The sequence below is a fragment of the Zophobas morio genome, unplaced genomic scaffold, assembly GCF_036711695.1.
Source record: "Zophobas morio isolate AGI-343-1 ecotype UQ-CSIRO unplaced genomic scaffold, CSIRO_AGI_Zmor_V1 ptg000006l, whole genome shotgun sequence".
Lineage (NCBI taxonomy): Eukaryota > Metazoa > Arthropoda > Insecta > Coleoptera > Tenebrionidae > Zophobas > Zophobas morio.
Genome location: NW_026972111.1, coordinates 15,343,495 through 15,358,918, shown reverse-complemented (window position 1 = coordinate 15,358,918; position 15,424 = coordinate 15,343,495). Strand labels below are relative to the sequence as shown.

Genomic DNA, 15,424 nt, shown 5'->3' with positions numbered 1-15,424 from the left:
GACCACTTATTTCTGGTAGTTGTTGGAAAAAGAAAGCCATATCTACAATACGTCTCCCTTCTATGGTATGATTGGTTGTAGCATCAAGTTCCACCTTTAATCTAAAAAGGTGTAATAATGGTAATGGTATGTAAGAAACATTTATAACATCCCTATAGGTTCTTATCTAGAATATAAACGTTACATTACCTTTTTCTTGTTTTAGAGGTTGTAGCCTTATCAAAGTTATCACGTACATCAATTTGTTCTACTGGTGGTGGTGATGATAATTCATTATGACCACATTCTATGTAAGATATTTCCTCGAGATTTGTCTTGTCACACAAAATATTCATCTGACGTCTATAAACAATGATAACTTTAAGTATATAGGAAAATGTATGTTATTACCAGTTATTACTATGGATGAAAAACTAACTTTTTTTGAGATCTTCTACGGTTACGTCTTTTGTATCACAAATTAAAAATTTCTTCAGACACTATGTTGAATGTAAAGCTATCTACCAAAATCCACCCCCTAAAATGCTGATAGAAATAATTCTATTGACAGAAACAAATGCAACTTACTGTAACTTAACTTGTTGCTATCTTTTAAAAGACTCGGCAAACTAAACATGAATATAGCAATACATATAGTAACTAAAACAAATGATTTTACAAATATAAGAAACGAAACAAATTACATAAACCATTCTTCTTCTAAACAACTTAAGAACATCAGATTGGATCGTTTATTTGGTTTTCAGTACATAACTTCGTTTGTCAACAATGTTTCCTTCCTTACTGAATAATTGTTAACACGTTACAGTCGTTAGGTACCTAATAGCAAGGGAATACATCATTTTTACTTGATCCCAATAATACATGGGATTTACAAATTTGTTAATAATAGGTTGACTCATGTACTGTCACTGTTCTGCTGGTATTTCACCTTGGTTTTCTGATTGGCTGAATTGATTAGTTTATCATGTACTTGTCATAAATCTACAGAATTATTAAGATTTTTACCTTGCTTTTTGAACCTAGTTTCTCCTTATTTGATTATTATCAAGATTATTTGTACATATCATACTTGATAACTTTGTAATTGCACTTGAAACTGCTAAGGGACTTTGAAAATGAACTTTTTTGAATCAGGTGCGAACTGCTAATATCTAGTTTTTTTTTTGCAACTGAGGAACTATCAGAGTAAAACCTACCAATCTGCTTAAATTTTAACTAAATTTTATCTCGGAAGTTAGCTGCAGCTCAGCTAAAACAATTTTAAGCAGTGTACTCTAGATATCACTTTACTACTTGTAACATATTTACCCCCAACCACATTATCATTTGGTCCAGGGGGATTTTCAATGTTTTCTTCATGTTCGATGTTTTCAAACCATTCTGTGTTGTGCAACATTGCTGTAAGCAACAATAACTTCCATTATTGTTTCTAGTTTCAATCTCATACCAATTGACAAAACTGGAAATCGCCGTTTCCACACTCCATACTATCGTTCCACGATATTTCTTGTTCTCAACAAGGATTCATTGTATAGATTTTCTCCAGGTGTTATAAGGTTTTTTTTTGTCATGGCATAACCACTGTCACCAATTAAAAAATGTGGCTCGTATCATCTTGCTCCAAAGTCTCTTTTAACACGACTATTATTTAAAATGGTCTGGCCATGGGATGAGCTTGGTCAACATGCAACAATTCTTCGAATTCTAACGTCGGCATCTGAAATTGTTTGGACATTTATTGCAAAGTATCTCTTTCTGCTCCTGAAAATTTCTGCATGTCTCCTCGTTAATGCTGTTCCAAATGAGATATATTTTCACACTTAAACTTGAATATTCAGCATTAAAACTGAAATATTGTATGTTACTTAAACAACAACAAATTGATGTAAATCGTAATTACATGCTTATCACTTTGCCAATGCTTTACAGAATAATCCGCTGGCATCATCCACGGATTTGAGTCAGTGGTTAATCTTGACCGTGTTAAAGGTTTTTTCTTTAGGCATCACGATGTATAAGAAAGAATATTTCACAAGTGAACACCAAACTTACACCATGACACAATTTTATAACTGAACGTCAGAAATATAGCAACTGGTATTAAGGGAAGTGCATTTACAAAAGAACTAATAAAAATGTGTTACTAGCTTGTTTGTAAAATAAAGTATTACAATCGAAAGCAAAGGCGCAAGACGTCTTTCAAAGAGCTACTGCACTTTATCCAACATCCATTGTGTGGATGTTGGTGAAATTACCGCAAAGCAGCCCGTTTAGGACGTTTTAGGTCACAAAAATCAGTTTTAGGTCACACACTCTCATTTTAGGCAATTAGGCAATTATAAAGTAAAAAGGAATAAAAAGGCAATCATTCTTTTTTTATACTAGACACTACATATTATTAACAAGACGAAAGTTATGATGTGTTATTAAGTTGCTCTTATGAATATGTGACTTTTTAACCATTTGCGGGCAGCATTTAGAAAAAAATGTTTATGAAATGTAATTTTGAAGGATAGTGTTAGGAGATGAGTAAGAAAATCAGGTATAAATTTATTTTTAAGATTATTTAATCGTTTTTTTTGAAAAAAATGTGGTCTTGAAAGCAAGTTTTCTTGTCCGACATATATAACGCGACGCCCCAAGTACTACACGACCACCTAGACCGCCTTTGATGTTATCGAGTACTGCATAGGGCACATCTTCGGCTAGTACCGTAGACTGGCATATGTAAAGATTGATCCCATCGCTTTTCTAGTGGTACCAAAGGCTTGTAGTTGTTCACGGTTTTAGACTTTTCGGTACTTAGTCTTCCCTTTCCAGGTACTTCATTACCTGCGTCTACCAACCCTGCTACTAAGGGTGCGTTTATGTTGGAGCAGCGATAAACGATACGAGAGCGATGATAAGAGCAAAGAGTGAAACGAAACAAGTGCATTTTTCTTCAGTCTGTTCATGTAGAAGCTGTGTTAATAACAGCTGTTCTTTAAAGACACAGATATGGCCGATTTCTGCGACTCCTCATCAGAGGAAGATGATTTAGTGCTGATGTCAAGTGCAGAAAAATGGTGCGTTATTAACAGTGAATTGATTAAAAAAAAAGAGACAATATGTGGCTCATCCTATTAATAGGAAGCGCCATGCGTTTGGTGAATTTCACCATTTATATCCTGATCAGAGAAAACATCCACAGAAATTTTTTGAATATATGCGAATGACAATAGAAACATTTGATTACATTTTATCAAAGATTTCTAGCGCAGTTAATAAAAAATGGTGTAATTGTCACGCCAGACCCATCATAAATGAAGAAAGGTTAATGGTTACAATAAGGTAAGTTTTAATAGAATATATTTTAATACAGTTTAATAAAGTTTAACATTTTAAAACTTAAATTCATTAAATTTTTAAAATAAATTTTCAATTAATTATTGATTTCATAGTGTAGTAAGAAAGGATTGATCCTGGTCGCAAAAAGATGTGATAACAGAGCGAACAGCGTTTGGAGAGTTTGCTATTCCTGTTTCATTGTTAATAGTATTGTTGTTAGAACTCCATCGATGACCGCCTAGGAACTCTTGAGTAACTTGGAGCACTCTCATCCTGTACGCCATTTTGTCAAGAGGTGACAATTTTGATACATGAGGCAATAAACTTTTGAAAAAGTTCAAGTCCTCGTCATCTCTTCCCAACTCGACTGTCTTTCTTTGATTTTTTTTGTCTTCTAGGTACTGCAGTTTTTGTTGTTCCAGGTGAATCAGCTGTGACCCTATGTCAACGGTAGCACGGTGTTTTCGTGTATTTGCAGGAGTATGATTGTCAATAGTATTAGTAGTTAATGGTGTTGGTGTGAAGCTTTGTGAGGAAGATGGTCGCGAAATGAATGGTGCTGCTGTGGAACTTTGAGAAGAAGATGGTCGCCCAATGACATCAAAAGCAGGTTGCTCTATAGAGTCTTCATTCCCTTCACTCGTGGAAATGTTAGTTTCTTGCGAAGCACCATCTTCTCCGTTATCTAAATCAATATCCGGGTCTATATCGTCAAGTTCTCTTGTTTCTGGCAAATTGCCTGTAGATAGTCTTGGGGTAAACTGATCTTTTAAAAATCCCAGACTTGCGAAATACGTCCATTGCACCTTACATGATAGTCCTCCACGATCACCAGATCGTGGTTTTGGAATTGAAGCCAGAGTGGTCCTATATTTATCACGTGGTGACTTCCACTTCGCCCTAACTGTAGCACCTGTAATAAAAGCTTATTAGGTACATTCTCTGCAGTATTTTTTTTTTTTTTTAGATATTTATCAACTGGTCAATCATTTAGAAGTTTAGCTTTTTCTTTCCGTATGGGGCCTGCTACAGTTTCGCAAATCGTTAAAGAAATGGTAAAAGCTTTATGGGATATACTTCAGCCACTTCATATGAAAGTCCCAACCCAACAGGAGTTTAAGGACATTGCAAATGATTTCTATAAACTTTGGAATTTTCCTAACTGCACAGGAGCAATTGATGGAAAACATGTTAGAATTGTCTGTCCACCTCACTCAGGCACGATGTTTTATAATTATAAACAATATTACTCTATTGTTCTCCAAGGCTTAGTAGATGCGAATTATAAATTTATCACTATTGATGTTGGAGGATACGGAAAACAAAGTGATGGTGGAACATTTAGATCATCTGCTTTGTTTTTACATTTAACAGAAGGACGTCTTGACATTCCCATCAATGCTAATTTACCAAATTCCGAAATTACAGCACCGCTTGTACTTATAGGAGACGAAGCTTATCCCTTATTACCAAATTTATTGAAACCATATAACAGACAACAATTAGATGCAGATAAAGAATATTTTAATGCTCGATTGTCGCGTGCGCGAAGAACCGTCGAATGCGCTTTTGGGATAATTTATTCCAAATGGAGGGTGTTGAGCAAAGCGATAGAAACTAATGTTAATACGGCCGACGATATTGTTAAAGCTATTTGTGTGTTGCATAACACGATAATTGATGTAGAAGGAATTGAACATCATTTAACGGATTTAACTTTTTTTCCAAGAACCGCAAATATGAGACCCGATGTTGGAAGACCCGCTCTTGTTGCACAGAATGTTCGCAATTTATTTAAAACGTATTTGTGTAATAATCCTATCACAAACACTCCATAACTTTGTTTTATGCCATAACCTCTAAATAACTGTATATATTCATATCTACATGCAAAAATATACTTTAAACTTACGTGTTGTGTTTAATTTTTGCGCCACCTCATCCCACAACTTGTCCAACACAAATCTGTTGTGATGATTTGCATCTTTTTGGTCCCAAAGAGATGAACGTTGGAAAACTTCACAAATTAACGCTTGCACGTCCATTTTAGATGATAGAATCGGAGCGAAGAAATATACAAATACAGTTTTCTTCGCTCTCATCGTTGCTCGGCAAAAAAGCGATGCTCTGCGCAGTGCTTCAACATAGACGGTTGCATTTATAAACATGCATTCATAATCGCCGCTCTGCTAGTATCTCTGCTCGTATCGTTTATCGCTGCTCCAACATAAACGCACCCTAAGGCCAAACGAAATTCCTTTATTGCCGCAACGCTGCTGAAAAATTATAAATGCGTTGACGACACTGACATCAATAAAATGAAAGAATATTCGTGGCCACCATTTTCTACTTTTTCTATCAATCTCATATGTCTTCTTCAACATGTCAGCTTTATCAACAAAACCCATATTTTTATTGTAGTTTTTCAAACTTTTAGGACAAGTAACGTTTTTCGTTTCACCATTTTTCTTTTTCCTCATACATAATCAGTTTCAGATGGATCTTCACAATTGGAGGCTAACAGAACTATTCGTTTATCCATACACTTTACGCAGCAAATTCCATCATTAGTTACACGCCAGTCATAATTACCTCGCTTTAATTCCTTATCAGGTCTGAAATCCTTCGGAATTTCTTTCCTTCCTTTTCTAATAGTTCCTGTTGCGTGAATATTCTCAGTCTTCAATTGTCTTAGTAATGGCAACGATGTAAAATAATTATCAAAGTAAACAGAATAATTCTTTCCAACTAGAGATCTTGTCAAATCTGTAACAACACGAGGTCCCAATTGTTTTTCTACGGTCTCATTGACTTTGCCGGTATATATTTGGAATCCGTCGATGTATCCGTTTTTATCTGCTCGTGTCCAAACTTTATAGCCCCACTTTATGGGTTTGTTTGGCATGTATTGGCGAATCGACGAGCGGCCTTTGAAACAAATCATAGATTCGTCTATCGATAGTGTATCGTGTATTTTATAATAATAACTGAAGTTTCGCGATAATGAATCCAAAAATGGCCGCAACTTATATAGTTTATCAAACCCTTGTTCCCCGCGTTTTGGTTAACACTCGCCATACCATAATAACAGGAATGACCTAGACTACCATAACGGGTCAGTTGTGACCCAGCTGATTTCTTATGCATAATTTTTGACTGCAACTGCAAAATAAATTTTTTCAAGTAAAATTTGTGTAATCAATATATTTTAAAAGCTTTTATTATATTATTTGACAAAAATAAACCAAAAAACAATATATAAGAAACAATATATATGAACAATTATTATATCCGTAATTTCTGAAGAAATAAAAAGTTCAAATGCTTCAAGAATTGTTGAAATGTTTTGGCTTTTATCTGTAAGACCCTCTCTTTTACGAAGAATGATAGACGTCATGAAGAGGCTAATGTGAATTGCTGGTTGCATAAGTTAAACAGTGGAAACTGGTAGGTAGGCAACCTAAAATACATTCTTTCCATTTTTATTTCCCTTAATTACCTATTCTATTCATTTTATACCTTATTTTTGCCGAATTTGTGCATTCAACGGCAGCACATCCCGGCATTTTGAAAAACTTTATTAAAACGACAGCAATGACAAATTTGAAATTTTGACAAATGTCAAATTTGCCTCTTAATGGCTGCAACTAGCTGCAACCAATCAAAAACGAGACCACCATTGTCGCCACTGTCTCTAATAAAGCCACTGTACCTGTAACTATCTGGCAGGATTTTGTTCTCTCGACACGAGAGGGCGCACTTTTGCGAACGCAGAGAACTGATGGTACGCAGAATTAACCACAAAGCAGCGTCTACACATAATTTGTAATTTGTGGTATACCCTAGGAAACCACAAAGCTTGAAAGGGTTAAAGAACACATGGCGATTGTGATTATCTCACTTTTTAATGTGAAGCTTCAAATCCTTCAGTTACACTAAAGCCTGGGAATTTGAAATAAATCTATTAAGGATGTTTGATTAGCGTGTTCTCCTATGGAGGACAGTAGTAATTGTAGCTGCTGTTACCGCTATCAAATTAAGATTTTATAAAAGTTAGAATTTATGCGACACAAATCCAATATCCCGATTGCTTCTGTGAACCCCTCCCATATAGTTACTGTACACATGTATATTTTGAGGTTGCATTTTCGTTCTAATTTGCTAAATTTATTGATAGATTATTATTAATTTGTTATGCAATAATCTGTCACATTATAAAAGCCAGTGTTCTTCGAACCTTTTTAATAGTTTATGTCGCCTACATCATTCCTCTAGTAGAAGAATTGAAGTGAAGAAGTTATCAAAAAAATTGGTTGCTTTCATTTTAGATAAAATAACTTCGGCCTATGTGAAAATCTTCACATTGTCCAAGTTTCTATTCTATGAAGAGTATCGTTTCATTTCAGATTTAGCTCCTTGGTAGGATTCAAAATGAGTCAGAACCGTAACTGGTAACTTCCACCCATAATTTATACCCATATCGTTCCTTTCATAAATTGTTTTCCGTAATTCATTCCAGCATGTGGCACCATTACCTCATCAAGTGACCAATGCTATTATGGTGAAACAAATCTATAGACATACTCGCGATTTTTAACAAAGTGGCCAACAAATTTTTTTAATAGAACTGTAATAATGCATCCTGAGGGATTAGCATTGTCTGGACTTCCGGGTCGAGAGATATTTATTAAATATTTTCTACATATATTTTTTGATCTGTTGCAACTACTTCTAGACCAATGAGTGAATTGTCGTATATACAGGAATTTAGACGATCTAATTTCTTGTAAATTCGTATCGAATATGTCTTATGTCCTCGAACCTTTAGAATTTCATGGCCCTGGCACGCCGGTCATAATTCTCAGTCAAAATGGAAAGTTTATCTATGCCTTCCCATTCGCCTATTTTCAAGTGTAACTCTTGGTCTCTCAAGAATATGGGTTACCCGTCTTTGTTGAAGAATTTTCTTCAAGAGTGTTTTATCCTTTGAATTGTAACTGTACACCACTGTTTTAGAGATCAACATGAATTGATTGTTTTTCCGTACGTTTGTTTGGGAGAGACCTGATATACTGCATCATTTCACAAAGAATTTGTGCCTTCTGAGATATTTCTTTCTTCTGGTTAATACATTTTAATGGCATATTACCGATTTTTTTCAAAATCAAGCAGGAAAGAAACGTATCAAAGTAGTAGGTAAAAACTGGTAGCAAATCCGGGGATCACGGTCGGGGGTGAAGGATTCATCCATAACTTTATTGGTGTTATGTACGCACTTTTGAACCAGCTAATAAATTAATGGGTGGCTTTCCAACATTAGTTTTTTGGGCACTGAAAAATTATATTCACCAAGTGTTTCATATGACACGGTAGCTCGTGTTCTCTTAATATTTTGTGGATTATAAGTTTAATCTATTTTGCCGTATCTTATGACTAAATTACAGGAGATTCATACTCCTTCTGAGAATTTGTATAAAAGCTGGTTTAAACTATTCGATTTTCGTATTCGCCTTTTTGATTCGATTTTTTCATTCGAGACCATCGAATGAGATCTCGAATTCAAAATCGTTTTGTCTTTACATAGCATTAGATTTTTAAGTTCGATGGTGCTGTTAAAAATTAGAAATCTGTCATTCTGCTTGCATTGAGGTTATGTATTTATTATTAGATTTTTGCTTCATCATTTTGTTGCATTTTTCTGGTTATTGGGTTTGTGCAAGTGGAGACATTAATAAATAAGCATGCCTAGATATAATAATTCATGACGTCACGTCAGCTGATCGGTGATGGATTGAGCATTACCCGCGCATGCGCTGCAAAATTCTGGAAAGGAAAATCGAACGAAAATAGACACCGTTCTATCTGCGAAATATCGAATGCGAAATCGAACGAAAGATTGAACGTCGCTATGTCGAATCTAGTCGAATGCAGAATCGAGAAGTGTAAACAGACAAATTGGGATTCGAATGAGGTCGAATTGCAAGCCGAATACGAAAATCGAATAGTGTAAACCAGCTTTAACGAAAGTATTATTCGGACGAGAAATATTGTTGAACGCCAATATAGTGTTTGGAAACGACGTTTTGCCGTATTGCCTGTAGGAATTAGGGTAAAACTAGATACAGCTAGAACTGTAATTATTGCAACTGCGGTTCTTCACAATATAGCTGTTGACATGAATGACCACTTTCAAGCAGAATGGTTTGCTGATGACATATGTGAAGACAATCGCGAAGAACCTAATGAAGTAAATCCCCAACCACATGAAGCCAGAAGGCAACATAACGGCAGACAGATAAGACAATTAATTATTATAAATAATCACTTTGCTCGGTTGTAAAAACAAAATATATTTATTTTAATTATTATGTTTATATAATTGTCTCTCTAATAATAACATTTTCATTTTATGCTCCTCTTCTTCCCTTTGATTTCGCTGTTTTTCATTTTGTATTTGCAAGGCTACTAAATCTGCATTTCTCTTATAATACATATAGCTCTTTGGCTGTGAAAACTGGATTCGTCATTTTCGGTCGAGGTCGCTTGTGTAGTGGTGTTTTCAATTTTCTTGCGTTATAGTTATTCCGCTAAAATCAAATAGTTACTGCTGTACAACAGATACAACTATATCTTACATTTCCTTTAGGTTGTTTTTTTGGTAATTATTTTCTCAACTGTCTTTTTGACAGTAGTCACAACTGCTGGAATTGGACTTTGGTCTTCAATATTAAATTCGTTACTATCCATAGTCTCGTTAAAACGCATGGTGGCACTTGTTTCTTCAAGCTGTAATATATATTCCTACATAATGCATCATGTATTGATAGTAAGAAATATTAAATTGGTAACTTACAATCTACACATTTGCAGTCTCGTTACTGCAACTTACAGATGTGGTTGCTTCAGGCAAGTTCAAATCCTAAAATATGTATATATAAATTGTGGAATTCGCAATTCGATAATTATCAATAGCAAAACTTACTAATTCATAAGTTCCATCATGAACTTCCTCCATGTGGACATCTGCGATGGGGTCCTAAAATATAGAATTAAAAAAAGCAGGATTAATTATTTACATAGGTACTTGGCAAGTGACCCTACCGGAACAAAATCGTCATCACCAATTGATGACAAACCAACCACCGTTTTTATATTAATTATGGCTAATACTGCCTCTAGAACAGGATCCTTCGGGGAATCCCATGGTGGACCCCCACCAGTTTTTTTTTTGGATATGACTTCTGAGTGGCAGCTCATTTCCTTGTCTTCGTTTTCAAATTATCATACTTTGATTTCAGCTGATCCAACATTTGGTGCTGATTGAGTTTGCATTCTTGCAAGAATTAATAGTCGTTTATTTTATTATATTATAACACGTTACTGCAAAACTGTTACTTACTTTTTCTGATGCGGTTACGTTGTTCGTTGTTTTATTTTCTAATACCCCCCGATATTTGTAAATGTCTTCCAGAAGTTCTTCCTCCGTTGAAAATTTGAACATCTTTTTCTGGGGGTCTCCATATTTTTTTTATTTTGCGTACTTTCACCTGTTCACGTTGTTGCATGCGCACGAATACGGAACATAACCTTAAAATATGTAGCTTGAGATTGATTTTTTTCTTGTTTTCTATATTTAATTGCACTTTTAATACCTGTACGCATGTGCAATTTTTTTTTTCTAATCATTTTCTTTCTCTGAGAGGATAGCAAGTGTTGGCAACAATTGCTTTCAGTTTTGTGCAAAATTTCCTTAATAAATGGTTTCGACATTCCACTTTCTCTACTGTAATGTACCATTTGGTGATATTTAATGCCATACATCTCAATACTAGACTGAAAACCTTGCACCAAAATATCTGCTTCCATACTAGTTGAACAGCCACTGAAATTTTTTGTACATGCATGTGGTTTTGTTTTGTTTGTATCATTTTTTGAACAAATTGAACAAAATTTATTTCGGACACCTATATATAACACCTTACCAGTATGTTGGCCGACAATAGCTGCAACACCGGATAAAGCACTAATTGCTTCGGTATGACTGTCGACAACCACCGGCACTAATGGAAAACCTTGTTCGTCGATGGAGTTTATGCTTCGAGCATATTATGCCTCTTGATCGGCCGCTTTTTTCATAGCATGTACAGGTACTTTATTCCATGTTGTAGCTACTTCCCCATGGTGTTTTGTGTAGGATCCTGACGACATTCAGGGGACATCAATGGCTGATAAAAATTCTTCTAAATTATAGAATCCTCCTTCAATAGATATTATTCCGTTCACAGGGGTGTTATTTAGATTGTATGAGGTAGGCTTCTGGGTACTTATTTCAAAATTTTCCAAACACGTTTGGCAATGCAAATAAAATTTTGATATGAGTCCCTTCCTTGACTCCTTTTTGATAATTAAATTTTGGAAGGTGCATCCAAATCTTTGTCCATGGCTGCATATTGCCATAAGGGTGAGAAAAAGATATCTGATATCAATTATTCGATTCTCTTCTATGGTATCTAAAAATGCAATAATGTAAAATTAATTGTTGTATATTTCTTTTACACTTACCATTACAAAACATTGTTTCATTGTTTATGTTTTGATTCGATGAAGAAGCTTCCTTCTTTTTGCAAACCACCGTCACTAACGTTAGAAGTACCAGCGACAGTAATGTTGTTGCAATCATTGAAATTCTGAGTGCCGATATTTGAGTATAGAAATAGAGTCTGACGCTGCTTCCGTCTCAGCAACTTCTTGTTTTTTCTAGAATAGATATTGCGGAATATTTTGAAATTCCAGTACATAACTCATTTAATTACCTTGAACCAATAATTTTGCAACATCTTAATATTACCTCTTCTTTTCCTGTATCCATATGGCTTCTGTACTTTTCCCATTTTAAACTGAAATGTTGAAAATTAATTAAGCAATATATTTTATTCTTTGTCTGTAGGCATACGAATTCTTGTAATGATACTTTACCGGTACCTTTTTAGAGAAAGTTGTGGACAACTTATCTTTCAAATTTCAACGACATGTGTTTACTTACTAGTAATGGAGATATTACATTATTACATATACAATTTTATTTTGTTTAATAAATACCCAGACACATATGTGGCAGCTTGACACATTCCTACGTCGACATTCTCGTCAAAAACACTGTCATCATCCTCAAAAACACAAGTAGGAGGGCCGGTATTTTGAGAATTAATTTGTCCGGGGTTTGATGAAACTAAAAAATTCTTGAAATTATACAGGTTGTTACAATTATCGGCCTCGCAGTTAGTTGAAATCGACGACGGCCCTACTAACTTGTTTATAACAACAGTTTTTAAAGCGGCCGTAAATTGGTGGCATGTCGGATTAGTATTTCGTACACCATGTTGTCGAACCACGCCAAACAGATTTTCTATTGGGTCTTGATTTAAAGACCGGATATTTAGAAAATTAAAACCAATCGGCTTCAAATGATTCCATAAATATCGAATACCTCTTATTGTAATTTGCCAATTACGAATAAAAGAATATTCCTTGGTAACATCTTTGTTGGTTTTAAAATCAATGAGTTTCCAATTTCTGATTTGTGGCAACAACTTTTCCCATAGATCTATATGAGGAGAACCCTGCTGAAGAACTGATCGATACTCCTTTCCATTATCAGCCGACAAAGTGCATCCATTTAACGAATCAAATAACTGATCTCTTTCTTCAGCAAAATCAGCTGTATACACAAATACTGCATTGGAGGGAAAATATAATTTTCTCCTACTAATAAATGGTGTAAAACTTGTGCAATTATTTACATTTACAGTGTAATTGTGCTCATTCGCAATGCCTTCGCTTTCACACTGAACTGTTAAAATTTTGTGGCAATGCTTACACGCATTATTCTTCAACATATTTTTCAATATATATCCGCCAATATAAAATAAAATATTTTCTTGAATTAATGACATATTCATGTTATCAATGACAGAAATTAAGTTATGTAATTCTTCATCGTCATTACCATCATCAACAACGTTATCAATAATTGTTTGGTTTGCAGTTCTAAATTCAAAAACAGGAGTAGAATCAAAATTATCAACTACACAATTTGCATTTATGCTCGATTTCACACTATTTTTAAACAACAATTGCCTTAAAGTCCACCGAAATTGAAGTGCATTTGGATTGTCATTCCAGCTTCCTCGAGAACGAATACACGAAAAAAATAGTTCCAAATGATGTTGAGAGCACTTAACGATAAACCTTGAAAATTATTTTCCAAAGTTTCTTCAAGGGATGTAGATGATTTATTATTGTTTTTCAAATGTTTTATCAAATCATCCATGTTTTTAATTTTTGTGTCGCTACGTTTTACTTTCTGTTTATAATTTTTTAAATTGCGTTTCATTTTTAATATGCCGGAGATTTGGATATAAAATTTGGTGTTTGCGTACATACATCTGAAGTTTTTTTGGCTGAGCTATTAACATCAACAACTTCATTGATTTCATTGCAAGTTCCTAGAAAACATGCATTATGTACAAAATATTACCATAAATCTGTTACAGAAACTTACTTCCGTGCGTCGTGAAACAATTCTTTTCGAGGAAGTCTTCCTTTGTAGATGTTGTGGAAAATGAAAAATCGTTGGCATAGCATCTTTTTTTAAAAGTTTTTTATTTCCACTTGATTCTAAATAATCATTTTTTGTAAAATGGGCGCTACATATAACAGTAGTTAGTGAAGGTTTGAAATCTTCACGTCGAAGAGAATTTATCCATAACTTTAGCAGATCAGCTTTTTTATGTAGAAATCTACAAATGAAATAAAGTTTACATACTTATCAGTTTATAATAATGAATAAAGATAATATTTCCTCTACTACAATGTTGGCAATATAGCTTACCTGTGAAACGTGATATTTCCTCCTGTCGTCCATTCATTTGTGCATCCATAAGCACAAAAATACTTCACCATTATGATTTCTGTGTTCCTTTTTTGTATCAAACACTAAAAATTTTATTGAAATGCACGAAAGAAAAGACAAAACAAAGGAACGATTTTAAAACTACGAACACCAGTAGAAGCACACAGGTAAACGAATACCCGCCAAACACCTAACCGGTATTTCCGACACGGATCTCACCGATGGGTAAAAGAGAGAAAACCACCCCCGCTCGTACGTCTGTGCTACTCTAACACTCGAGTACAGTTTCCATCGTTGAATTCTTTTACCGCTAGCGTTCCAGTAGTCTTATTTCACTTCATTGGTGGAGATACATTGCCAGATTTTAAGGATACAGCATAAATTCATCGAAAAGTTCGCAGTGTGTACTGTGGAATACAACCTCAATTTTAAGCTATCTTGGCGATGTATCTCCTAAGCTACAACTAGATTTTTATGTTGCTGTGATCTAATTATACTAAAGTTGTAACAAAATCTCAGTAAATATAAATAAAAAATAATCAAACTAGATCCAGAACACCAGATTGAAACGACTCATGATTTTTTTTTACAAATATACTTATATTCATTATTTGACAGAATTAAAAAAATATAAATAACATGTAACAGATAAAATATATAACATAATTTAAATAATAATTAATCGTTTTCGTTATTATTTTGCATTATGATGAAAATCAAAAAAACAATTTCTTTTTTCAAGAAAACAAAGTCTAACATTACACTTCAGGCAGAGAACACTTGTTTGTCCCGTGGTGCAAAATCTGCAACGACCTTTGTTTCCAAAAACAGGGTAATGACTAATGAATCACATCATCATAACGTACGTCGTTTACTAGCCTAGGAATTACGAAATTTTTAATCATCCTGGGACTTCTTGACTCTTCGGATTCGGAATGTGAAGGTCGTCCAGGTCTTCTAGCTTTAGATTTAAAAAGCGTATATAATTTCTAAGGAAATTGTTTGAGCGGCATAATTTTCTGGTGACCAGACAATGCAGTTTCTCTCCTACACAAGAACCACACATTGTTCACGCATATATCCAACATCTGCGAAAATATGCTCATATACTACCGGTGCGTTTTGAAGTTGGTTCGGTGCAGAGCAACTAACATATCCGCAAGGTCGACCCCGCCCATATGG

At 34.5% G+C, this 15,424-nt stretch overlaps 1 protein-coding gene across 1 annotated transcript; it reads right to left on the bottom strand.

The window, feature by feature from the left end:
- Positions 1–3,437: 3,437 nt before the first annotated feature.
- On the bottom strand, positions 3,438–5,375 carry LOC135123855 (uncharacterized). The gene is made up of 2 exons (XM_064048732.1): positions 5,243–5,375; positions 3,438–4,243 (listed from the first exon to the last, which is right to left on the bottom strand). The coding sequence occupies exons 1-2, from the start codon at positions 5,373–5,375 to the stop codon at positions 3,438–3,440; spliced, it is 939 nt and encodes a 312-aa protein (XP_063904802.1).
- Positions 5,376–15,424: the final 10,049 nt, after the last annotated feature.

Bases quoted from the DNA above. Each gene is read 5' to 3' on its own strand.
- LOC135123855 (XM_064048732.1), bottom strand. From the start codon at position 5,375: ATGGACGTGCAAGCGTTAATTTGTGAAGTTTTCCAACGTTCATCTCTT. The intron at 4,244-5,242 runs GTAAGTTTAAAG...CTTTTATTACAG, and splicing joins GCAAAAATTAAACACAACAC to GTGCTACAGTTAGGGCGAAG.